We start from the raw sequence: 26777 nt of genomic DNA, 5'->3' as shown, positions 1-26777 counted from the left end.
GGGCCCCGCACAATGTGCACACACACACACACCCACACACACACACACACACACACACACACACACACACACACACACACACACACCAACACTTTCATAGACACGCGACCACAATCACACACATAGTCAAATGTTTTTCAACATTAGTTGTTGGTGTAAAGGAGTTCACTAAACAATTCTGCAAGGCTGAGGAACAAGAGACACTTTCTCAAATAAATGTGTGGTGTGTGTGTTTGTGAATGCATTGTCCTGTTTATGTGGAAGTGTGTATCACATACACTGCAGTAAGAGGAGTTTGTATTTACCGCTCTGCCTTTGACCAAGGCTTCACCTCACACCGCCAAGATTTAAGATAAGCATCTTAGGACTGACACGTTAGGTTGTAGAACCTGGCTAATCTCAACCCAGAGGGGAACATAGGTCATTGTATACCATTAAACTGTAAGGATTGCTAACAAGCATTGCAATATCCTCTCAGGATTCAAAGCCTTGTTCATGTCCTGTAAAGTGTCTTGCGCACTGCTTAACTTTGTTATAACAAAAGTCGACAGAGAAGTTTGATTGCACCTGCTGCCCATCTGGTTGGAAAGTGTTAGAAAGAGAAGCACAAATACGATTTCACTATAGTTACGTTTTTTAAACAACACACTCACTTAATTATCTCGCCCAATCGTATTATCTCACCAGTCATTAACTCATTATTTAATAAGATAACGAGTAGAGGCCAACAAGGAAACTGCATCAACTCTCGGAAACTCTTAAACCTCAAAGTCATCAACTGAGAGCCACAAAGTGTTTTCCAAGACATAAGTGCAGGTCAGCTTTCTTTTGGCCTGCATCCATCCTTCCATTTTTAAGAGCCAGTAACAGTCAATTCCACCTGCTTTGGTGACAGTAAACTAATAACCTAACCAACAAATCCATTATAAGAACATTATTTGGATCTGAAAAAGCATGGTTTACTCTCACATATCATGTGAGTGCGTTTTGTGTATATCAGTTAAAACAGTGTATGGAGCAGGTTGGTGTCAGCCTTACCTGGGATTTCCTGTCCGTATGTAGTTCCCATCCGGCACAGCCCAGCATGGAGGGCAGGGTGCAGACCCAGGCCTACTGTCACCGTTCCCTCTCCCTGTCCCCGCTCTCTGTCCCAGTGTCCTCTCAGCCTGCTGCTTAATATGCCTGACAGTGTCCTTGGTTCTTCCATGTTCTTACCTTGCGCCCTTGACCCTGAAGAGGGGTTGCCAGGACCCCTCTCCAGCTCCTCCCATGCAGCCCCCTACAGCCCCCACGACCCACATCCCCCCTGGCTCTGAGCGGGAGCCCCTCTAGGACGTGTCCCGGGGATTGTGAGGAGGAGGCTGGGGACAGCCTGTTCCTCTTTGCACGGTGACATGAGCCCTGTAGTCGTCCCTGTGGCACAGGCGGGTTGGGAGTCCTGGGCAGGCTTCCTCCTGGCTCTCATGGGCTCACTTAAGGGGGTCCTATTGGTCCTCCTTCGCCATACGTGCTGCCTCCCTCGCTGGCAGCTGCGATGCTGAGAGGTCCCCAGAAGAGTTGGCCGGACTGGTGCGGCGCACGAGCCAAGGGGAGGTGCTGCGACCAGACATGATGGAGGCCAGGGCTTCAGAAGCCATGCCCACGATTCCTCCTCCTCCACCTCCTCCTCCTCCTCCTCCTCCTCCTCCTCCTCCTCCTCCTCCTCCTCCTGCTCCTCCTCCTCCTCCTCCTCCTCCTCCTCCTCCTCCTCCTCCTCCTCCTCCTCCTCCTCCTCCTCCTCCTCCTCCTCCACCTATGCCGGCAGCAGCCACAGCTCCCATCTCAAAGTCGGTCAGTTCATCGGCCATCTCAGAGCGGATGCTGATGTCCAGCGCCGCCTTGATGAAGCTGTGGCAGGCCTGGACGATGTCCGTCATCTGCAGGTAGCTGGCGGCTGACATGACCTCGATCACGTTCTTACTGGTGAGGGCGAGGTGCGCAGAGTACATGAAGTCCAGTATGGCTTTGAAGCCTGTCGCAGTGACAATGTCCAGGTGAGTGACAGTAGTCTGGAGGTGAGGGTCTGCCCCTTTTTTAACCTGAAGGGTGAGAAAGATTATTATTAACAGTCTTGTTTATTTTCATACGGTAAATGCACCTTTGTTATTGCTTTTTAAAACACACAGAATGATCGGAGAGAAAAACAAGGACTAACACATTCCCTCGGACCCGTTCTTCCCCCAGGTGTGGCAGTCCCTTACCTGGCAGTAAAGAGTCTGAAGTAGCGTGAGGAGGCCAGAAGGGACGTTCTTATGGGCCTTGAAAATCTTTCCCTCCACAATGACACAGGCGTCGCAGAGGATGCCATGCTGCCTCTGCTCATTGAGCTCTCTGAGGCGCTGACGGTAGTGAGGGAGATCTCCATGTCCTCCTTTTCTGTTGTTCATCTGTGTCGCTGAACAAAAGCCTCTCCTCAAAACGTCTGCTGGGAAACCAAACAAAGACAGGCAATAGGTTTTACTTCAAGCTGTAATATCAAAACATATAGTATAGTGTGCCATCAATTGTGCAGCATGGACATTTGAGTGTACAGAAGCAGAAAGATATAGTACAGGGGAAATGACTTCAAAGCCACTTTTCTGGCAACATATTCAGGTATTTCTCTGTTAAGTCCATATACATGGATGATGGCTCTAGCTATATTAAAACCCCTTGCTTGGAATGTCGGATTCATTTTCACGTAAGGGGGAACAAATAAGTAAATTTAGCTGAACCTCTCCTTTCAAGGCGCGCCAGGGTAAGGATATCTCAGTAATGACTGGGACATAAAAAACAATGACATCAATAGAGACCACATCTCAAATGCTGTAGTTTGATGTCTAAAAACAGCCCAGTAACAAATAGTCAAAAATCTCTGTGTTAAACCGTGTCTGACAGGTCCATCGGTGTGTGAGTGTGTGTGTGGGTTAGCTCATTAAAATCGTCAGTTAAAAAGCGTGACACTTTCACAAAACAGTTGAGAGGGAGAAAAACACCTCATTTAGTACAAACCACTTTACCATTACATTTATCAATAAACAGCCTCAGTTCCTTGTTTTTTTCTTCTTCATCCTTCTCTCAACTGTGAATATTTAATCATCTGTCTAGTTGAGACGGAAAGTCTCTCTGTTAAACCTCTGTTTCTGATCTTTCACAGTTCAGTCTGGGTTGTGAACACAACGGGTTTTTTCTGAAAACTACACAGAAAAGATCCTTAAATCAAGGACAATTTGTGGACCTGCTCAACGTCAGTGAATGAAGATACAACTTTTCAGTATTCATTGACAGGATTGACAGGATTTTTTTGCAGCTTACAATAAAAGCTCAAGATTAGAATGTTCACCCGAAAAAGATTTGACTAGCTTTTGGTCCCACTTGATCTCTAACATATGGTTGGATTCATATTTCCTGATATGTTCTGCTGTCTTCAGGTTAGATGACTTCTAATGTAATATTGAGCTAACTCAATAGAAGGAATGCAGGTAAAGGCCACATAGAAAGGATAGCAGAAGGAAAAAAAAGCCGACCTTAACATTGTTCCGTGTTGAACCATTCAACTAAGTGGCAGAAAAACAAAGATCAACCTCATAAGTCCTTGCAAACACCAACACTCACAGAGGGTGAAGAAGAACACACAAACACACACAAACACACAGTCAGGCAGTTCATTAGCCAGAGCATTAGCAGCCGCCGCTCCCGCTCTCATCTTGGTGAGGGCTAAATCGTGGGACGCAGAGTGTTACCAAACGCAGCAGCTGATTTGTTTTGGGAACGCCACAGCTGTCAGCTCTCATGGGCCATTCTGAGAGATGACAGCTCGGGTTGGCCAAGGTGACAGCAGCGTTTGCTCGGGGGCCGGGCACACTTCAGGTCATGTTTAGCAAAGCTCTGCTCAACCTGATGGCTTGTAAGATCAGATAAATCCACAGTGTCTCCCACGTCCACTGGGACAAACACACCTCCCATGAACAGCAGTGGACGGGCTGTAGTGATGGATGGAGTGACGGTGACAACTGCTGAAGCCTCTCTTTCTCCAAAAAAAAAGATAACATCCCAAAACTGTCTTCAATTGTATTAATGCACGGCTCTCTCACAACTTTTCACTTTGACTGGCATTTATTTAAGTCAAGGAAATCAAAAATAGTGTGGAGAAAAAAACTTGGCCGAGAATGAAGAATAACAGTGTCCCTCGGAGTTTGGAAAGGCAGTTTTGAAGCAAAAGTTTTCTCCTTCAGCTCACATCTATTGGCAGTCCAACCTTGAGTTATTCTTTTCTTCTGTATTGCTCTCATGGAGGTATTGAGAGTCTTCACCTCTCACCTTTGCAGAGAAACCGAGGGTTTTTAAAGACACAGCGACTCCTCTCTTTGCTCTTCTTCTCTCAGGGCCACTGGCACATTAAATTGAATAGTCCCGCTATACAAGATTGGCTCTGACTGTTTGAATCACAAACACGACAGAAAAAAGTCATTTATTCACTGAGAGAAATACCTCAATACCTTTTCTACCTACCTAGCTAAAGGATATCTGTCTCAGAGATGTTTGCCTTCCCTCCAATATACTGTAATGGAGGGGATTGCAATTAAAAGTGTGTTGCTCACTTCATTGAAAAACAGTGCCCCAATTACTCAAGATAATCCACACTGTCAGTATGTTGGGGGGAGAAAGTAGATCAGCTCTATTGTATTGGGTCTCAAAATCATAAATCAAACCACAAAGATCTGCATAACAAGATCACACTCTAGGAAACTAAGAAAATATATATTTGAAATCCTTTTATACAGTAAAACATTCAGGATTTTGGCAGGTTTAAGGAAATCTAGCAACCAAGTATGTGGGACTAGGAGAATTACGTTCTCAGCAAATGTGCGACTATGAATGTGATGTTGAATGTGGGTCTCTGATTGCAACCAAAACCATGTTAAATGGTGCCTCAAATGCAACAAAAACAATGGTCAGTGAAGGGTAGCACAGCAGCAAAGGACTAGGAGGAAGAGAGGGAGAGGTCTTATCAGATGTATTGCTTCAACAGACTCAGAGACATACTGAGTCAGTAGTTAGGAGAGAGGTGGACCTCTAAACTCTTCGCTTGGCAAATTGGCTTGTTGGCAGTCAAAGACCCCTTTTCCAGATGAACCAATCCCAACCGCTTCTATTACAATAATTATAATAATAATAATACATTTAATTTCAAATCGCTTTTTCAGGTGCTCAAAGACGCTTTACAGTGGTTTGATAAAACATGATAAAATAGAATTAAAAAAAAGAAAATAATAAATATTAAAACAGCACACAACATAATTCACAAATTAAAAAGCCAGTCTGAAGAGGTGTGTTTTGGTCAGTGTTTTGAAAGTGGGGGTACAATAGGCACATAAACACCCAGAAAAGCCACTCCAGTGTTCATTATTTATTTTCTCTGAGGACCTACTCCATCTTACCCCTCAAGCCTTGACCATCAATAAGGCCAAAACTGGATACTTTCCCCCCCCCCCCCCTACTTGGCACGATAGAGGAAGGTAAGATAAAATGAACTTGTCGAACAAACAGGTAAAGAGAGAGAGGCAGAGACATGTGTGTCTCATCCAAAGCATTAGCAGCCTCACCAAGGCTACAGACACTAAGCTTGCTTTCAGGATGTCACAGAGCAGAAAAAAAAAGCTTTATCATCCCTCTATGAAATGTCACCATGAAAAAAAAACAAGGGAAAAGTCATCAGCAGGCAGGTTGACAGTCTGAGAGCACTTATTTTGTGGTCAGAGACGATTGTTTCAGTAAAGCATGCAACCGGAACTCCAAGTCCCTGTCACCCTTCTGAAGCCAAATCAAAAGTGACTGTCCTCCTTAACCCCCCTTCCTTTCCCTCACACAAAATCAAGAGCCCCGATCCCCCCCCATAAAAACACACACACACACACACACACACACACACACACACACACACACACACACACACACACACACACACACACACACACACACACCACACACACACACACACACACACACACACACACACACATATACCCTGCCCCTAAATACACAAGCACATGCAAGAATCAAAAAAACACACATTGACACGCTTAACAGAGCCGTCACGGCCATCACACCCCGGTTTGTCCTGGTCACATCAAGGCAAGTCACTTTAGGCCCCGGCCAGACGACTAAAGAGAAGAGACGTGTGATGGAGTGAGAAGAATGGGGCTTCCTCCTTCTTGTGTTTCTCTTAATTCAGCCTGTCCCATCCGAGCCACTTTCAATGCCTCCTTGACCGCATGGGACCGAGGGGAGACGTGTGCAAGGTCCTTTTGGATCAGAGGCAGAGATACTTTGTTTGCACGAGGGTGTTTTCACATTCAGAGCTTTCACAGCAGGCTCATGCTGTGATTTTTAAGGGTATTGATACATCACACCACATCAGGGTCTTAAAAACACACAAAACATCTTCAAATCAGTGTGATAATATATGAAACAGAGTTTATTAAATAAAACTCGAAGCAAACTTGTCTGCTTTCTTATTATCATTCTTGCAGGCACAAGGTCTGCAGATTTCTTTATGTGTGTTGGCACTATCGAAGCAGTTTCGTTATACCATCAGTTGTACTTATTTAAGATTAAGGGGTTTCCAATTGGTCAGGGAATATTTTTATTTAGTGGCCGGTGTGCTGCTTGTAAAATTGCCACCCTCAGCTAATCACGCTACATTCAATTGTGTACCTCTGCTCAACGAATGTAACAGTTCTGCTCATTATTTGATAAAACGACTTTGGATGGACGAGAATGTCAAACTCGAGTTCACAGAGGCAGTAGTAAAATAAATAAATTCCTATAAATAAATGAAGACAAAAGCAGACTGAGAAAATTGAAAAGATACATTTGATGTGCTGACTGAACTTGTTTTTGTAAATGCAAAAATTACTAAAGCAAACATGTATTTTTGGTCATTTAAAATATAATTGTCAAAAGTGATAGCTCTAGTAAGACAATTGATAATTATCTCATATAATTTATCTCAGCTCCACATCGGTTTTCAGCCTCATTTTTGGGTATATAGGCAGCTAATTCACTGCTTTGAACCTCTCCTACTGCCATCTCATTAGCATTATTTCTATAAGCAGAAGCTATATTCAGCAAACTTCATAAATGACTGTATGCTCTGTCCAGCACCAAATGCAAGGCAGACATGGTCAACCATCTATCAACCATAACATAATGGAGTTTTACGCTCCTAAAGTGTTGGTTTTCATCAAAACAGAGTTTAGAGAGTGGTGTATACAGGTGACTGGAAACGTATATGGTAGATGTTCACATAAGTAACTTCGGCTAACTCATAAACTTCTCCATACTGACACAGTGCAGCAATACATCTCCAATATTATGTTGGATCACACTATCAGTACATATCATTTCTACTTTTAAAGATACTCTATTTGCAGTGAATTCCCTCCTTTTCACATCTCTACTTTTATCTTGGCATTGTCGTTTTAAATCAGCAGGGAGGATGCAGTAAAAACTGGCCTGAGATTGAAAAAATTAATAATTGTGAAGAAGAAGAAGGAGGATATCATGTCAGGATTCAGTCGCCAAGAATTGGCATTTATGTTGTCAACTATCCCAGCCTCAGTTACAAAAAAAGCAACACGTTTCTATTGCAGACTTGCACCAGAACACGACCATATCATGGTGGGCAGTTTCTGAAAAAAAGTTGTCAGGTCTGCACAAAAGGGTTTATGTGTAAAGCTTTAAAAAAACAAAAGTGAATAAATGACTTTAGCCTCAAGAACAAAGATGTGAAAGAGATCTTTTACATGATATGACACAACATTTAAAAATTCTTAAAAAGGTACAGGAAGAAAGCAACATTTTCCAATAAAATGAAAAAAAATGACAGCATGCATAAGGGGAATTAAAATGATATCCGGCTGGACAATGGAGGCACTGTTCTCCGAACACATGACAGTATGATTAAAAACAGCCATTACTTCCCAGAGTAAAAATATATTAGTTCTTCCATTTAAAGAAAATATAAAAGTTGTATTAGACTGCGAAGGTTTACTGCTACTTTCTTTAAATCCACAATAAAATCATGAATGTGTGATTAATGTTACCAATGTTAGCTGAACATTTGCAAATGCGAGACCCATTAAAGGTCATTACGAACACTGGATGAGGTTACACATAGAGGGAGCAAATGAAAAGAGAAAAAGGTAAATAGCCAAAGAATAAAGAACAGTGAAAAACAGAGAGAAAAGAGAAATGCAGAAAACATCAACTGAAGATAGAAAGATGGGGAGACAGGAAGAGAGGGGAGAATGACTCAGGCAGCCAATATTTTTAAACAGCTTTGCTTCCACTCAACTGGGCATCAAGGCCATTATCCCGGGGTTAATCCCCAATCCGACGGAGCTAGGGCAGCCTTCCGGACAAGCCAGGGTGGCAGCCCATCAACAAGGCAGGCACGGACAGAAATAACACACACACGCACACTCGCACGCAGGCATGCAAGCTGCAATTAGAAAAACAAATACATCAAAGCCATTAGCTGTGAATGGCTCATTCTTAGCGGCCTTTATTTTCTGTTGGAAATACGGTTCTGTTCATGTTTGCCTCTCGTTTTTTCTTCTGTAGACCTCCCTGCATGTGTTCCTGTCTTCAGTGTGTCATGTTTCTTTTATCCCACACCTTCCATCTGTCCACCTTTATTCTCTCCACCTTCCCCATCATGCCACATTTTGCACCTCTATTTTGCTCTCCCTTTCTCCGTCCGCTCTCTGTTTCTTTGGCAGGCGCCCAAAACTCAAGGTGGAGGTAGAGATTGACTCATAGAAGGATAGCCATGTCATGTGGAGAGGGACCAAAGAGGATCCAGGAGGCTTAGGGAGACTTAGCGTTACTCCCTCCGTAAATCGCTCTCTTACAAACTCAGTCCCCTCCGACATCCACCGCCCTTAAACAATACCTGGACCCTCCACCTTACACCTGAAGACCTTTTTTTGTGCATGTTCACATTCAGTGTACCTGCCAAAAGATCTGCCTCTTTAAGCCTCCCGTCGGCTTAGGACCCTTAGGACACTTAGGTGCACAATTCCACAGCTCCGGGCTGTCTCCGACACCTGGTCCCATTACCTTTGGCCACGCAGGTGTTAAGCCTGGTGTCGTCTTATGGAAATCCAGGCATAGTAAGGACGGACAGGGATCATCCTAGAGTGACCTGAAACAAAGTGTGACTCTAAGAAGTGACTCTTTAACCTGACTAACTTCACCTTGAGTTACTCAACAAACCTTTAAGCTTTGGCTAGTTGACATTCATATTCAAATCGAGTGAGATAAGTCATATCAGCCCTACCTATCTCTGTTTGTCCTTTTTCTATGTCTCCCTTCTTTACAGTTGTGCATGTGTGTCTGTATGTGAGTGTAGTTTCTGGGCTATCTTTCTCTCTAGGCCCCTAAGCCTGCTATGTCTCCCATGGTAACTCCCTGACTGACGACCCGGGGCTTAGCCTAAATTCTCTCTCTATTAAAAGCTGTGAAATGCAAATAATGAAACATCTCATTACCACTGTTGGAGAACCCAAAATGAAAGGAGGGGGAGATTGGGAGAAGGGGCGGATGAGGAGGACTGTAAAGACAACGGAGATGCAAGAAAAAGAGGGCTGTACAGGAGGAGGGAGAAACAGGAGTGAGAGCCGGAAATAAAGGAGTGGAACAAGGAAAGGATGGGAGAATAAGAAGGATGTGAAAGTCAGAAATAAGGGAGGAGAGGAGAGAAGAGGTGAAGGCACGGGAACAGATAGCTAAACAGTGAGTCTTTTGTTCGATATGTGTTGCCTCTAACACAGAGGGTAGCCAGGATTTTCCACCTATGCAAAACAAGGGTGGATCCCTGAATGAACTGAGGCTGTGGAGAAGTCATTTAAATGTCAAAACAACTTCCAATTTATCTACTAAAACTAAACTTTAAGGTAAAAAGATCATACACTGAACAAAAATATAAATGCAACACTTTTGTTTATGCTCCTATTTTTCATGAGATGAACTCAAAGATCTAAAACATTTTCTATATACACAAAATAATCATTTCTCTCAAATATTGTTCACAAATCTGAAAAAATCTGTGATAGTGAGCACTTCTCCTTTGCCGAGATAATCCATCCCACCTCACAGGTATCAAGATGCTGATTAGACAGCATGATTATTGCACAGGTGTGCCTTAGGCTGGCCACAATAAAAGGCCACTCTGAAACGTGCAGTTTTGCTTTATTGGGGGGGTCTGGGGGGGTCCGAAAAACAGTCAGTATCTGGTGTGACCACCATTTGCCTCACGCAGTGCAAACACATCTCCTTCGCATAGAGTTGATCAGGTTGTTGATTGTGGCCTGTGGAATGTTGGTCCACTCCTCTTCAATGGCTGTGCGAAGTTGCTGGATATTGGCAGGAACTGGAACACGCTGTCCGTATACGCCGATCCAGAGCATCCCAAACATGCTCAATGGGTGACATGTCCGGTGAGTATGCTGGCCATGCAAGAACTGGGATGTTTTCAGCCTCCAGGAATTGTGTACAGATCCTTGCAACATGGGGGCCGTGCATTATCATGCTGCAACATGAGGTGATGGTCGTGGATGAATGGCACAACAATGGGGCCTCAGGATCTCGTCACGGTATCTCTGTGCATTCACAATGCCATCAATAAAATGCACCTGTATTCGTCGTCCATAACATACGCCTGTCCATACCATAACCCCACCACCACCATGGGCCACTCGATTCACAACATTGACATCAGAAAACCGCTCACCCACATGCAGATGAGCTTCCCTGAGACGGTTTCTGACAGTTTGTGCAGAAATTCTTTGGTTATGCAAACCGATTGTTGCAGCAGCTGTCCGAGTGGCTGGTCTCAGACGATCTTGGAGGTGAACATGCTGGATGTGGAGGTCCTGGGCTGGTGTGGTTACACGCGGTCTGCGGTTGTGAGGCCGGTTGGATGTACTGCCAAATTCTCTGAAAACGCCTTTGGAGACGGCTTATGGTAGAGAAATGAACATTCAATTCACGGGCAACAGCTCTGGTGGACATTCCTGCTGTCAGCATGCCAATTGCACGCTCCCTCAAAACTTGCGACATCTGTGGCATTGTGCTGTGTGATAAAACTGAACATTTTAGAGTGGCCTTTTATTGTGGCCAGCCTAAGGCACACCTGTGCAATAATCATGCTGTCTAATCAGCATCTTGATATGCACACCTGTGAGGTGGGATGGATTATCTCGGCAAAGGAGAAGTGCTCACTATCACAGATTTGTTCAGATTTGTGAACAATATTTGAGAGAAATGGTTATTTTGTGTATATAGAAAATGTTTTAGATCTTTGAGTTCATCTCATGAAAAATGGGAGCAAAAACAAAAGTGTTGCATTTATATTTTTGTTCAGTGTAGTTGAACAGGATATTTGTTTGGAGTTGTTTTCTATCAGCTCTATCATTAAATCACCAAACAGACTTAATAAGAAATTGCAATACTGTACTCTAGTCTAGTCAGATAATGATTTAGGTTTAGGTATAATTCAAAGACAGGAAGGGGCTACTTCTTTGAAAAACCTATCAGTGTGGAACAGGGAAGTGAAATAACCTGCAGGGAGTGTCTGTGGTGTTGCAGCTCGGAGCTGGTAGGGGAAAATGGTAGGGGGGGATCCCATATCACAACGACAACTTCAATGTTGGGGTATCTTGGTATAAAACCAAGTTTCATCACTGCATCAGACTTATGATGTTCTCATCTACAACCTCTGACTTCAGGGGAGGGGGAGTTTTGAGGGAGGACATTGTCAGTTTCTGACTTCTGGGAACTTTTTGTGGTTTTTTTGGTCATAAATAAATCATGTATTTTTCTTTTGCTTTCCTCCCCCAGAGTTAGTAGTGAAAAAACTAATCAATACTCTTCGTGTTTTAAACCAAAGCCAATATTATAAAATGTTTAACCTGAGGAAAATATTAACATATCATTTAATTTTCAGAGTCATACTGGGCAATTAAAGATGATCAGTCTGACAAACAGGCTAAAAAGAAGCCTTGAGTTATATCAGTGTAGTTGTTTGAAAGGGAAAGGAAGACATGTGCTAATACTATTTCCAAAACTGTGAACATTAACAGATGACAGACAGAGCAGCCATTTGTAATAGTTGAAAATCTCATCTGAGAACCAAGGGCAATTATTATTCTGCTGCTAGAGGCTCCACTCTTCTAGAAAGGTTTTCCACAACATTTTAAAACCTGGCTGCAGGGATGTTGGCTCGCAGTCAGTGTTCCTGTTCATACCAAAAGTGTTCGATGGGATTTAGTGTGAAGGCCAGTAAAGTTCTCCAAACTTGAAAAAAACATTTCTTTGACATGTTAGAATGGAAAAGGGCTTTCTCAAAATAGGTGGAACATTGGAAGCCTATTTTATCAAAAATATCAAAGCAAGCTGAAGACATCCCATGACTGGAACTAAACAACCAAACCCTTACATATATCAGCCCAGTAATTGGAGTGTAATTGAGTTTTTCAAAAACAATGCTGTGTAACAGAAACGCTATAATTCACATTTTGATGACCTTTAGGTGAGCCTACTTTTGATTTCCACTCTGTGTGATCATGTGACCACTCATTGATAAACTACAAAAATTAATCAACAGAATTTTCTTTTAATTTACCCCTACTGCATCTTACTCACTTTAACCCACAATTGCTTTTTGTCTTCCAGTTTCATTTCTTTTTTTCATTTAATCTCAGTTTAGTTTGAAAGAAACAACCAAATAGCTTTGTGGCTAAAGTGATGATGACAGTATACGTCTATAGAGCAGCTCGCAACTTCCATTTACCACCAACCCTGATCTCTGTCTCTGCCAACGAGCCTTTCAAAGTGTGTATATATATGTGTGTGTGTGTGTGTGTGTGTGTGTGTGTGTGTGTGTGTGTGTGTGTGTGTGTGTGTGTGTGTGTGTGTGTGTGTGTGTGTGTGTGTGTCTGCATCTTGTTGTCCAGACCCTTTCATAGGTCTTAAAACAAAACCTGTCACAGCGAAAAAGGAAGCTGTCACGGCCGAGCTAGACGCGAATGTACATGACTGTAGCTCACAGAACCCAGGCGGCCTGTTCCCGAGCTGTTAGAGCCACCAGCTACAAAGGTCTCACACTATAACACACACACACACACACACACACACACACACACACACACACACACACACACACACACACACACACACACACACACACACACACACACACACATATATTGTATAACAATTGATAATCAGTATAAAGGAAATGAAATAAAGAGCTACCATGAGGAAGAAAATGTCAAGAGTGAACATATGGTACAACACTACCAGCCCTAAAGGAACTTAAAGCTAATTGTTGTTTGTTCAAATGTGTGGTTTTTCAATGTGCAAGTGAATGACTGAATGATGGTGACTCATTGCTGGTGGTCGGTAGCTATCTGTTGCCGAGGCGGGTGTCCAGAGAGTGTGTCTGTGTGTGTAAGAGTTACGTGGTGTGACTGTAGCTCTGTCAAACGGCAAACAGAGGAATCTTTCTCAAATCCACACTGGGCCGCAGCTTACAATGAGCTCACGCAAAGAGGGGAGCAATGAATCTGCGTCTTACGTGTGTACTCACAAGGACAACAGGCACACCCTCCATCCCCTCTGAGCAAATATTAAAAGAGACTTCACTCCCAGCTAATCTCATTCACAAAGACTCCTGAGCACACATAAACAAGAAAAACACATCATTTAACTGTATTAACCTAGTCCATTACATGCAATGTTCCCTTATAACTTACCATCGCTCCACAGCCTCCCGGACAACAACTGAACAGCACATTGATTTACATATAGATAGAGAAGTGTTTATAAAAACACATTTGTATATAATAGCCCGAGGCTGTGTTGTCACTCATCAGGCTGATCAAAAAGCAGCTTCTATACAACACTGATGAATCTTGGAGCGCTTTAGAGAATCTGTCCTTCAACAGTGGGAAAAAAGGAGGTGAGATAAAGGGAGAGAAATCAAGGGGAGAGGAGAGGAGCATCTAAATATAGAGACTCACATTTTGGAGTCAGAAAAGAGACAGTGAAGGGTAAGAAGGAGGGTGGGAGACGGGAGATGCAAGAGGGAAATGAAAAGTGAAGAGAGATGGGGAACAAATAAGAAAGCAATATAAGAAAAGTAGTGATGAAGAAAACAAAAGAAGAATGGAAGACAGATGGGGCGTCAGTGTAGCTCGAGATCGATGGTTGCAGAGCCTCAGCGGGCTCCTCTACTCTACTGTAGCATTGCTAACTGGACTACTGGAGAACATGGAGGACACTTCATTTTGTCTGCGAGACTTAAGAGTTCAATATGCCGCACAGTGTATCATCACAGACGTTCATCAATACGTAGCATCGATACTGAGGGTCTGCCCCTTCAGCGATCTTTTTAACAGTTCCAACACAGACCGGCTTGCGGTCTTGTGCTGAGTAAACTCTAATAGTGATCAGTGAAGACGCAAAATCATTGAAGTTCTTTGTCTTCCTTGTGTGTGCCATGATTGGCTCTTCAGGGAGGAATAGCAGCAAGGAAACTGATGAAAAACAAACAGCAGATTGCAAGTAAAGTTTCAGGAGGAGTTTCCTTTGTTTAAGTGTAATTGATGGAACTCTTCTATGGACTTTTGCATGGTGTGGCTTGAGGCTATACCACGTCCACTGTGATTGACGAAGAACGACCAGACAAATGCCTCACCTGGATCCTCTTTTCTGTCCTGTCCTCTCCTGTCATCCTTTCTACCTCCTTCTTATCTGTCAGTCTATCCACTCAGAGCACGTCTGCTCCAATGTGGTTTGACGTTTGACTGTCACCTGTTGACTAACATGAAAACCAATGGCTCGCAGGCTTTTGCTTCTTTTCCCCAACGACAGACATGGAAAGAACTCTAAATTTAAGTACAGTATCAGACTTAAGGGAAACAAAGAGAGAGAGGTATAGACAATAGGTCCACTGTGCAAACTCCCATGCTCTTGCTCACCATCGCTAAGGACAACACCCACCTTGGAAACCTAGTTTTGAAGAAGTCACACATTCCCACATCGTGAGGCAGTGCCAGTATCAGGTGTCCATCCAAACCACCAACCACTGACAATCAACCGCCACCCCCTTCGTGACACACCAGTGCACACACGAAAACAACGAGAGAAGGGGGGTGGCACAGAAGACAGGAGGAAGAGAGGAAGGGGTGCGGGGGTGAGAAAGAGAGAGTAAAAAAGAAGAGGACAAGAGATAGAGCCAGCCAGAGACAAAGGCAGACAGAATGACAATGGATGAAAAGAGGAAGAGTGGGGGAAAAATTAAATAGACAGGACGAGATGAGGTGAAAAGCACATTGCCAGCTCACCGTGTGCATTCACAGGGCGACAAGAGAACACAAAGACAGTAACAATGAGGATGTGTGCATGCATCGGTGATGTATGTGTGGATGCAACATTGGAAGTCGCTTCAACAAGGCCGTTGGAAAAATTTGCCCCTTACCACTGAAAAGGGGATGTGAACCTACTCACTTCTGTTCACATTTGGATTGGCTTCACCTCTATTGTTAATAAAAGGGAACTGACTTAGGGGAGCTCATGAAGTGTCCAGAAGCAATGATAACCCTCCATTTTAATCACTGATTATAAAGTTACACTTTTTCAGTGCTGAAAAAGGAATACAAATCATCCAAGTTCTTCTCACATTCTAACCTAAAGCAAGAAGTTATCTTAACAACAATTGTTTCCGTTTCAGCAGAAAACTGGAAAACACGTTCAATGGTTGCTAACTGTTGGATTGAGGGGATGTATAAATATGAGCTAGGGTCAGGGGGAAGGATACAAATGAGAAAGAGAACAGGGAGAGGGTAGAAATGAGAAAAGGAGTAGAGGAAGGGTAAAAATGAGAAATGGAGTAGGGGAGGCCACAGGAGGCACCTGGCCCACTTACAGCAGAGGAGGGGGTGGAGGAGGAGGAGAGGAGGAGGAGGAGGATAGTTTGGAGATTAAGGAGTGGGAGGGAAAAGGAAAAGGAGAAGGTGGATGAGGAGGAATAGCAGAGAGAGGAGGAGGAGGAGGAGGAGGAGGAGGAGGAGGAGGAGGAGGAGGAGGAGGAGGAGGAGGAGGACGGAAAAGGTGAGGAGAAAATAAAAGGATGTGAGATGAGGAGGCAAGAAATAAACGAAGAGTTGAAATAATGGGAAGGGGGAGGAGGGCAGAGGGGGAGGTGAGATCAGGAGAGACAGAGAGGAGGTGGGGGCTGGAGAAGAAGAAGAAGAGGTGGCCTTGTGATGCGGAGAATGGAGGTGGTGTGTGCGTACGCTGGATGAATGTGTGCGTGTGTCTTTGTGTGGGTGTCTGAAATTATGACGAAAAACTAACACCTCACCCAAAGTATGAATAACCGACCACAACGGGCCAATGAAGGTTCAATCTTCTTCTCCCAGCACATTGGAACAGCCTGCCTATACCACTAATATCCCACTAATACCACCCACAGTCCTCGCTCCACCTCACATCAATGAATATTTCATGTCCTGATGGCACTTTTAAAGCAAAAACTAATTAGCAAATCCAAGTTGATCTGGCATTAGTCATATCAGGCCAATTAAAAGCCCAGTCCTACTGTACATGTTAATGGCAGCGAAGTGGAATAATTGTATGTTGAGCAGGGGAGAGAATGTTAAACAGGCCTTGTTAGCAGCACTTTAGCACTCTAGCCAGAGTCCATGGCTGGATTACAAAACTCTACAAAGCAGGATAATGTTCGTCAGAAACACACACAGAGGCACACACGCGTTTGAAAGCGCCAAATTAAAACTCTATCCATTAATTAGAGTGTTGCCATCAATTCCATGGAGGTCAGGTCTGATGCTTGTAGCTAAAGAAGATAAATATTTCCAGGGAAAATGATGGTTTTATGCTTTGGTAATAATATTAAACAGGGATCCAAATATTGGCAGAAGCTCACAGGTCAGATGTTAGGCAGTATCGGTGGGAGAAAACCATTTTCTTCTCTACACACTGTTTCTGCGGTCAGCTCCAGTCATCAGAAGGTTATGGAGACAGTCTTTGTGTGGTTTTGAGTACAGAAAGGTGTTGGTTCGTATTTGAGTCTTTCCAACCTTCCCTCTGGTTGTTTTTTTAACGCAGGAGTTTAGATTGAGACAGACAGCCCCGATACACACAGACTAAACTGTGCTGCACACAAAAGGGACAGAATAACAAGGGCTAGAACTCTTGCAGAGTGAATGTCTGTTTCATCAAACCCCCTCCCCATTTTCTCCCCTTAACGTTCTCTCTTTTCCTTCCTCTCTCTCTGCCTCCCTTGTCTCCCTCTCTCACCTGAGCTTTGATATGGAAATCTCTCACCAGCCACAGCCCGAGGCTAGTTGACTGTTTCTAAAGATGTATTTGCTCAAAGCCGCTCAATTTCTCATCAAATACTCACACTGTGTGTATAAAAGACAAACTCTATCACTCGGAAAAAAACAACTAACAACCGCATTCAAATACAAGGCTTTCAGCTGTCGGTTCACTGCAAAGACATTTTTTACCAACCAAAACCTTCATTTCATTATTAGCTTATGAAATGGGTCTACAAATATAGTGATCCTTCTGCAAAGTGTACAGCTGATATGACTAAATATTTGGTAAATACTTTGTGTGTGTATCTTTGTCTCTGTGTGTGTAGATAGTTCTTTCCCCCTTGTTTACCAGTCCTACTCAGCTAGATAATTATACTGCAATACGATGCCCAACCTGCACATCGGAGACATATAAAGTGACACGTGGAAACCATTAAAGAACAAAAGAAAAAGTGTAAGATTTTCAAAAGTAGTTAAATAATTTAGGGTACATTGGAAAGCCTGTTTAAGAAGACAACATATTTTGTCCGTTTCTGGTGAAAGAATGAAAATCATGAAAACAATAACCGGTCCCTTGTCAGTTCATTAGTGGAGTCATATCAGTGGTTTATAATGAGGAAATTAGAATCACTAGGTCACAGCAGGTCAATGTGATCTTTCAAAGAGTTGTGAACAGTGAGAAAACACATTTGTTTAGCTTTCTAACATAACGTTGTATACATTATAAACATTTGACACGTTTCAGTCAGGATATCTTTAAACATAAGGTGAGTTTTAGTTTGGAGGCATTTCAAAATTCAAAGCATTATACATACCACTATAAGAAAGTCACATTAATGCAAATTATACTTTGCAAAAAATATAGTCTGGAGATAATATATACTTTTTCTATCCTTTACATTTTCCTTTCATTTTGAGAAAGCTAATTGAAATGCATTAACCTGACGTGTGAAATTACTGCCATCCTCACTTTAATTGTTGCAATATTTGTTATGACAGCATCTGGAAAAGTGAAAATCCACAGTAAATAAAAGCAACAATTAGGAGTACACATAAAGAGGATTCTATTTCAAGGCTGGACCGACGCTGGACATTGATGCAATTGGTAAATGCTGTTAGAAAATGTTGTAAATTCCAGAAAAGAAATTCATGACGCTGATAGCATTGTGTGATCACGAGGCTCTGGTTGGAGTGAGTTGATATGCTCTGCATTCCTAAATAAAAGAAACACACACCCTGATAAAAACACACAAACTGAAAACCATCTTCTCTTTTCTCAGGAATGTGTGATCCAAAAAGGTGTTTTGCAATATCAACAACTCCTAAGAAAGATTCTGACAACCTGCCGTTTTCACTGAACAAATACCCTCTTTGCATTTATTTTTTAGCAACAATCAAAGTATAAATACGCTTCTGGACTTTCAATTCTTGCTTGTAGATTATACAAATTAGAGGTAAAGCTGAGAATTACCTCCTAATTTAAAATTCATAGACAAAAGAACAAAAGGAAAGAACAAGAGAGCTTATTGCTTTCATTGACATTCTGCTTTGCGTGCAGGTGCATGCCCCCCACACACACACACACACACACACACACACACACACACACACACACACACACACACACACACACACACACACACACACACACACACACACACACACACACACACACACACACACACACACACACACACACACACACACACACACACACACACACACACACACACACACACACACACAGCTATGAAATATTAACACCTACCTGAAAAGACAAGTGGGGTGTTGGAGAGTATTTCTGTGTGGTGAGCGTGTGTGTGTGTGTGTGTGTATTTTGAGGTGGGAATATCTTAAACTCACCTGTTCTATCTGCTGGGGGGAGGATGAGCTTGTCAGATAGGTGGATAGGGAAGACAGCTGTTACACACAAACTCTCCCACACAACCACACACACACCCCCCACAGCATCCGTGTAACCCCACGGGGATTAGGAACACCTGTATTCAGCACTGCACAATGAGCTATAGAGGCAGTTAAGCTAAAAAGCCTTGGGAGTTATTAGGGGATGGGGGAGGGAGCTGCTTTGGATACGGGGGTTAATGTTTGCAAAACTGTCTTGATTCCAAATGAGACGTGAGAATGATAATATTCACAGTGTGACAAATGGAAGACAGAGTTGTCAGAAAACTCAGGAGAGCCTTGGCGTGTCATGTACGATGTGTACACGCGAGTGTAAATGGTTCATTTTGCAGTGTGTTAGCCAAACAGGTGTTCCCATTAACAAGTGAGCTCCGAGGGGGGATCAGGAAGAGAAAACTGGCAGAGAGAGATAGAGACAGAGATGAATGGAGTACAAGGTGGCTAACAGGGAACAAATGAGTGCTTAGGGATCATTTGCCCTCTTTTTGTCTATATCTAGGGAATGCACACCAGATTTAAACTTACTGCTCAGTTTATTGTCAGGTTGTCTATAAAAACATTTACTCTTGTGAGGGGGTAGCACACTATCCTCAGGGTTTGCGTAACTTAAACAGACTAACCTGCTACCACACAGTTCAGGAGTACCACCTACATACCAGCAGGCTTACACACACGCAAACAGTGAAGAGGCAAGTGTCACAAGCTCCAAACCTGACTCCCACCCAAACCAAGCCCCTCGTCTCATATTCTCACCCTCTTTTTACACCCTGACACACCCTCACCATGCACAACAATCCAAGTGAGTGACAACTCCACCACTTTCAACAAACAGCACATCAGCTTTAAACCAAGAAAAACCTAAAAAATATAGATTCAACTCACCTATAATGTTTAATCAACTTTAAAAAGGTCCATTCATGAGAGATAACACAAGAGGGAAAGCGCTTCAAATCCTCCTTTGCAATCCCACAAGCACACGAGCAGCTAATATTTTTTCCATCTTTCGGCCGATCTCGCCTACACTACTCCTCCACTCTTCCTTGTAGCTGCTGTCTTGGTCTGTATTATATTTTCCCCGTGGAACACACAGATGGAGAAGGTGCAGACACACACAAAGATACACACATGCACACACTGATGTCCACTGCTCTTGTAATGGAAACACTACACAGATCTACCTCGGGGGAAGAAACCTCAGTGGTTGAGCAGGGGGCAAACACACAGACACAAAGCATTCTGGGAGATGTTCCGAGCCTCGATGCCAAGGTCTAGTAATGCCATTATAGTTGAGGATTGTTAAGATTTAAAACAAAAGATAAGCTACCTCCTGTTCGATAGTTACAAAATGAGCACGGATGAACATGCATGCGACACGAGCTTACAGTAATTTAATTACTGAATAAAGACTTTGGAGGGTTTAACATATCAAGCACCAACCCTTAACTCCACAGCAGGGAGGACAAAACAAGCAGACAAATCCATGAGGTTTAAGACAATTTGGAAAAAATCACTAGATTGTCTCTTAATCCCACAGATCCAGTTAGCCACTGTCAAACAGAGTAAAATGCTTGGATCTAACTGGCTGTACTGTTTCAACTCAAACTGAGAGTGTGAACTTAAAAGTAAAACATGGCTGGCTGGCACTTTTAAGTTCCTCAAACTAGGATAAAATAAAAACACAGAGACTATTCTGGAGAGGCAGAGGATCTCCTACTAAATGTGTAGTGGTATAATTTGCCTAAAGTTAGCAGAACGACTGAGTTTCTTAGTGTGTTTTCAGTGGATGTACATTTACTATTATCTACTCAACAACAACGCTTTGCATTTCCCAACAAGTGTAATAATTAAAGTAAACAATAAAAAAGGAATCTGTGGGTTAATCTAAGCTGGTTTTATAAACAAAGTTGGGAAACCTTAGTGCAGAGATGATGATTAGCTGAGCTCTGTGTTACTTTGACAGATTATTGTGTTGGAGACTCAGCTGGCAGCAGGCAGCGCTGGAGCAGCACGACTCACTGTTTACACATACAGAGCGTGGATGAAGTGGGGCTGTTCCCCTTTCTCACATGGTAAGCATGGTAGAAAATGGAGGAAGACGGAACTGACCGGTTTGAGAGGGCAGACATAGACAGCAGACACACACAGAGCAGGAGACAGACAGGGAAGCAGCGAGAGAGAGAGAGACGCTTTCAGCTCCAGTCGCCAACAAACACTTGACGCCACACTTTAACTCTCCACACGGATCAGATAATTATCAGCGGTAGCTCAACAATTAGAAAAGATACACCGACAGGCAGCATCATCTGCAAACAAAATCCCCCCTCATCTTGTCTTGTCTGATACTCTGGGGCTGGGTGTTGACGCAGCAGAAATGTCCAGCTGGAGAAATCCCCCTTTTGGAGGTTAATCGAGGGGAGAAGGAGGAGGGTTTAAGCCCTTGTCTTCCAGCCTCTGAGCGCTTTCATTTTGAATCCCCTCCAGACGGCTGCACGGAGCATCACCCTTTATTTTGTGTGCCATCATGGTATCTGTGCACGACAATTTCCCCCGCAGCCGATGTAGGCGATAGGTTGTCACGCTGTTCAAAACTTTGCAAATTTCCCCAGGATCGGCTGTTTTCATTCAACTCGATCAGCTGACAGAAAGCCAAACAGAGGATCACGTATGTTCTACAAGTGTTGCATATTACTGTATATCTAAGCGTGCGGGATATTTCTTAAAAGTACAAAGAATACATATGTGCAGGAGGTGTATGAAATGTATTTAAATAATATTTGCGTAATTGGGTTATCCCTTTAGTTAATTGCATGTCTTTTAATTTACATTTTAGAGCAGTTTGCCAACATAAACACAAGTCCAGACAAATGAAAGTAATCATCAATAGCGTTTTCCCATTGAAAATCACCTGCCTGTGTTCTCTGATAGTGTGTGAAATGTACAATGTGCGAATCAACGACTGACAGCGTCTCCAAATATCAACACGCGCAACAGACAGCTGGCGATCACGTATGGAACAGGTAGGCGTACTTTCAGACTGTCGCCTGCTCACTCGCCCGGCTATTTAGCTGTCAGAAATACACTCATGCCGTGGCGAACATGATGCCAATGGACTGGAATAAAAGAAATCAGCGGAAACATAAAGACAGGCCTTCATATACAGTAGCTTTTCCGACGGCCAACTGTAACAGCGCAACGATTTCGAGGAGTTTCATTGTGTCATGTCTCCAACCTGTGCGCCTACCAACTATCAGCTGTAGACGCGATGGCTCCGAGGCACTAAACTAATTGTTGACATGATATAAACGCATGGAAATCCTGCTATACCCGCCACCGTCTCAATGAAACCTGTTAGCAGAGGATCGGGGCTCAGTGCTGGTAAAAAAAAAGGGAGCTACAACTGATATAAGGAAGTCAGACATACCTGTTACCCCATGGGGTCTGGGGTGGACGCGGTGTCGGTCCTTCCGAGTCCAATCTGGTGTGACAGCCTGGGAGAAGAAATGAGGGGATGTCCAAAGCACTAGGTACTGTCCTTCCTCTCCTCTGTATGCTTTCTTTAAGTGTTATTCCCCCTGTTTTCTCCCACTCCCCGCTCTTCTTCCTCCACCAGCCCCTTTTTTCTCTTTCTCTCTTTCCCTCCCTTGCTTTTCCGTGTATTGGTATCAGGAGCCTCCCCCTCCTCCTCCTTCTCCTCTGTGCATTTCTATGTCTCTTTCTCACCGTCTCTCTCTATCTCACTCTCCCCCTACACTCACTCTCCTCTCTCTCTCTCTCTGTCCCCGTATCTCCTCTCTCTCTCTCTCTCTCTCTCTCTCTCTCTCTCTCTCTCTCTCTCTGGGCAGAGTCAGGAAATGAGACAACGTGAACACACACACCGCGAGTATCCATCTGATCTAAGGCGAGTCCCACTCCTATAAGACTGCCTCAGGCAAATTATGTCATAAATAAAACACGACATAATAATACTAAGACGACTTAGTATTACCATCATTATTATTATTATTATTATTATTATTATTATTATTATTATTAGTAGTATTATTAGTATTATTAGTATTATTAGTATCATTATTATAGTGTGGGCTAAGATGTGAGCAGGGAGTTGTCATGAGTCTCGTGTGGTTCATGGGGCTTCTAGTTTGTACGTCTGTTGCCATAGGGCTCAGTAAGGACCCCAGGCTTACTGTAATTTACCCCCTCTTGTGGCACAAACAAGAAAACACCAGTCAGTCACCGTATAAAAAAACAACACTGACATTTACAGTTTGACACTGTTTGGCTGGAAAACACCGCTCTGAGCCATGTGATGTTCTACATGCAGGCCGGTTTTTGGTAAAAAAGTCTGACCTCTGACCTCTCCCCTTCACACATGATGGATTTTTCTCATTACACTTTGTACGTAATAGGGGAAGTTATGAGGGGGCAAACCTTTTTGAATGCTTGTAATGGACTATAGAGAGATGTGGGAAGCAGTTTCATAAACAGCTAGAAATAGCTAAGTAATGATGCAAGGGAAGAATTTAAATAAATTAATGTAGCCAAATACTCAAAGGTAAAAGAAGTACTCAGAACCTTTACATTTGTTAATGTACCAATAAAACAACATACAAATACTACCTGTTAAGTGAACTTGCAGTAGCCAGAATACAACTCAATTGTTTTTGATGTATAGGCCTATCAGCAAAATATTTTAAAAAGTTTAAAAAGTTTAAAAAAAAGAAATGTTGCAGAAAATAGCCCTGGTTATGGCTCTATTATCTTTTACATGTTATCAGATGTCAGTATGGTTTCCTCAATTGGAATACAGCATTTAAGAGTTGTAGATTGGATGTGTGTTTGTAATTCCTTACATTAAGTTAGATAGTTTAGTGCAAAAGATAATGTATTAATTGTCTGACAAATAGCTTAACTAGTAACTGTAGTGTTCAGAAAAATGAAGTGGAATAAAAAGTACAATATTTTCTGAAGTACAGTATTTGAGTAAATGTACTTTTCACCAATGAAAGCGCTGTATGTAACACGTACAAGGCATTTGACTCTGATTAAAATAACTGGCAGTACAGTATTAGGGCTGCTTATATATTTTTTAAATGATTAAGTTAAATTTAGTATTGTTGGCAGGAGTGTGATTGTTCAATTGTGTGTAAATGTCCGTAGTAATGCGGAACCGTGGAGGGGCTTGTTTCTCTGGAAATAATGTGCTGTAATCAGGAATCCCTTTAGGTTTGAGGAAGTGGGAAAAGTTTAAGGGGAAGAGAGCTGGTGGCAAAGCATAATGTGTAGTGTGCGTGTGTGTGTGTGTGTGTGTGTGTGTGTGTGTGTGTGTGTGTGTGTGTGTGTGTGTGTGTGTGTGTGTGTGTGTGTGTGTGTGTGTGTGTGTGTGTGTGTGTGTGTGTGTGTGTGTGTGTGTGTGTGTGTGTGTGTGTGTGTGTGTGTGTGTGTGTGTGTGTGTGTGTGTGTGTGTGTGTGTGTGTGTGTGTGTGTGTGTGGAAAGTGATGCGCAGCAGGGGGTAGAGCCGTGCCTCCATCAGTCTGGGTGGCTGGCTGCCAAGGGCTGGATAAGGGAGAATGTCAGGCCATGTGGATTAAGGCTGTAGTTCTGTAATGCCCAGGCACATATCGCTCTCTCCCTCAAAATTCCCCAAACACAATCCCTGCCTGAAACAAGCTGCTTTACTCAGAGCCGGTTCCCTCGCCAACGAGGCCTTGCAATCCGCCTGACACGACAAGCATGACCCTGGCCCACCGCTGCACCACCTCCTCAACATCAGCCTCCTGTCTCTCTCCCCCTTTCCCTCTCCCTCCTCCTCTGTCCGCTCTTCGGTGGGTTTAGGCATCATTAGGCCACTTACACATGTATTAATTCCTAGGAACACTCATCACAACAATCCACTCAGGAGGGAGAGTAGTGGTGTGAGGGGGCAAGCAAGAATTCTGTACGACGGTGGTTTGTTTGTGTGTGTGTGTGTGTGTGTGTGTGTGTGTGTGTGTGTGTGTGTGTGTGTGTGTGTGTGTGTGTGTGTGTGTGTGTGTGTGTGTGTGTGTGTGTGTGTGTGTGTGTGTGTGTGTGTGTGTGTGTGTGTGAGAAGAGACACACATCTTTGCTCAGAGCAGAAGTGAGACCAGATCCCTTCGTTACGACTTGCGTTTGAATAGCGACAAACTATGAGCTAACGCAATTTTGGAAAACTTTTTGAAGTTGAGTATTAATTTGCTCTCCCAGCGTGCCCCCCTGCTGAGGAATGCAGCGGCGTAATTGGTCACATCAAATTAAACAGCAAAAAATCTACAACTGTCGTAAAAATAGCACTTTCAAAGCCACATCCAATACCCTTCACTATCAATTTACCAAGGGGAACAGCTGTGTGCTGCCTCTGCCATCCTAGCCCTGCTTGTATAGAAAGCAGAGCCTGCAGCTGGAAAAGCACTATCTCTACCAGGTGCAGGCAGGGGATGGGGGAAGGCTTTACAAAGGAATATTTGGCACAAGGTGTGAGACAACAATATGTGTGAAGGTGCAGCTTAGTGATACTCAAATCAGTATTGGGAAACGACAAGGCTTTTATAAAGGGTCCACCCACAGAGGGAAAGAGCAAATGAAGAGTATGGGAACCAAGAGGTAGGAAGGAAGAGAAGACGGAAAGAATTGAGGGGCAAGAGGTAAGGAAGGAAGGATGGCATTAATAAAAAGTGGAAAGGAATCCAAAGAATGAGCTGATTTCTTAAGAAAAGTGATAATGAATGAATTGCAATGAAGAATGATACAAGGAGAAGCAGAATGAATCGAGGTTATTGCATTTAAAGGATGTATAATCATCTGGAGGATACAGAGAATGTGTTTGTGCCCGCTGCCCACACGTTTTGCTCCTGTGTGAATGCGACATGCAGGGGAGGGGGGGGGGGGGTGTTCACAGCACTGCCTGTCCTTGTATCACCCATAGGACTTCCTTCCCTCCCTACAGGGGCCTTTGTGGATATTGTATGTATATGATGGAAAGATGCCGCTGGACGAGGATGCAGATAGCGCTGGTCCTCCCTCAAGTCTCTGTGTTTTTTGATAAGGACGACTCCTGGCTGACCTCACTCTGTCCATCTGCGTCTCTGGAGAAAACACATGTATTTTCCCCATTTCAGGAATAATCTTCCTCCCAAATGAAAAATAGGCAGACTCAAATTCAGGCTTTTCATACGCTGCATTTCTGAGGTTTCGGCCCCTGTCTGCTTCGCTCTAACCCTCCTAGCCACTTTACTTCATGGGAATTCAGATCTTTCCTTGTTTTTCATATCTTACCTCCCGCTCGCTGTGTTATGAATCCTACATTAAACTGCCCTTGCTGTCTCTTCATCTCACTATCTCCGTCTCTCTTTCTGCATGTCTACCCTCTTGATCCCTTCCTCCACTGTCCTACCCCCCCTCCAAAT

The 26777-nt window shown here is 43.3% G+C and overlaps 1 protein-coding gene across 1 annotated transcript; it reads right to left on the bottom strand.

Moving 5' to 3' along the window:
• Window positions 1–1739: 1739 nt before the first annotated feature.
• On the bottom strand, window positions 1740–23159 carry LOC117444884 (zinc finger and BTB domain-containing protein 46-like; the record flags this gene model as incomplete). Its single annotated transcript, XM_034080266.2, has 3 exons — window positions 22777–23159; window positions 2241–2464; window positions 1740–2078 (listed from the first exon to the last, which is right to left on the bottom strand). Coding segments are annotated over exons 2-3 (525 nt in total), but the record flags the coding sequence as incomplete, so codon positions are not given.
• Window positions 23160–26777: the final 3618 nt, after the last annotated feature.

This window comes from Pseudochaenichthys georgianus, unplaced genomic scaffold (assembly GCF_902827115.2).
Source record: "Pseudochaenichthys georgianus unplaced genomic scaffold, fPseGeo1.2 scaffold_979_arrow_ctg1, whole genome shotgun sequence".
Classification (NCBI taxonomy): domain Eukaryota; kingdom Metazoa; phylum Chordata; class Actinopteri; order Perciformes; family Channichthyidae; genus Pseudochaenichthys; species Pseudochaenichthys georgianus.
Note: the sequence above shows the minus strand (reverse complement) of the source record. Positions and strands in the feature narration are given on the sequence as shown.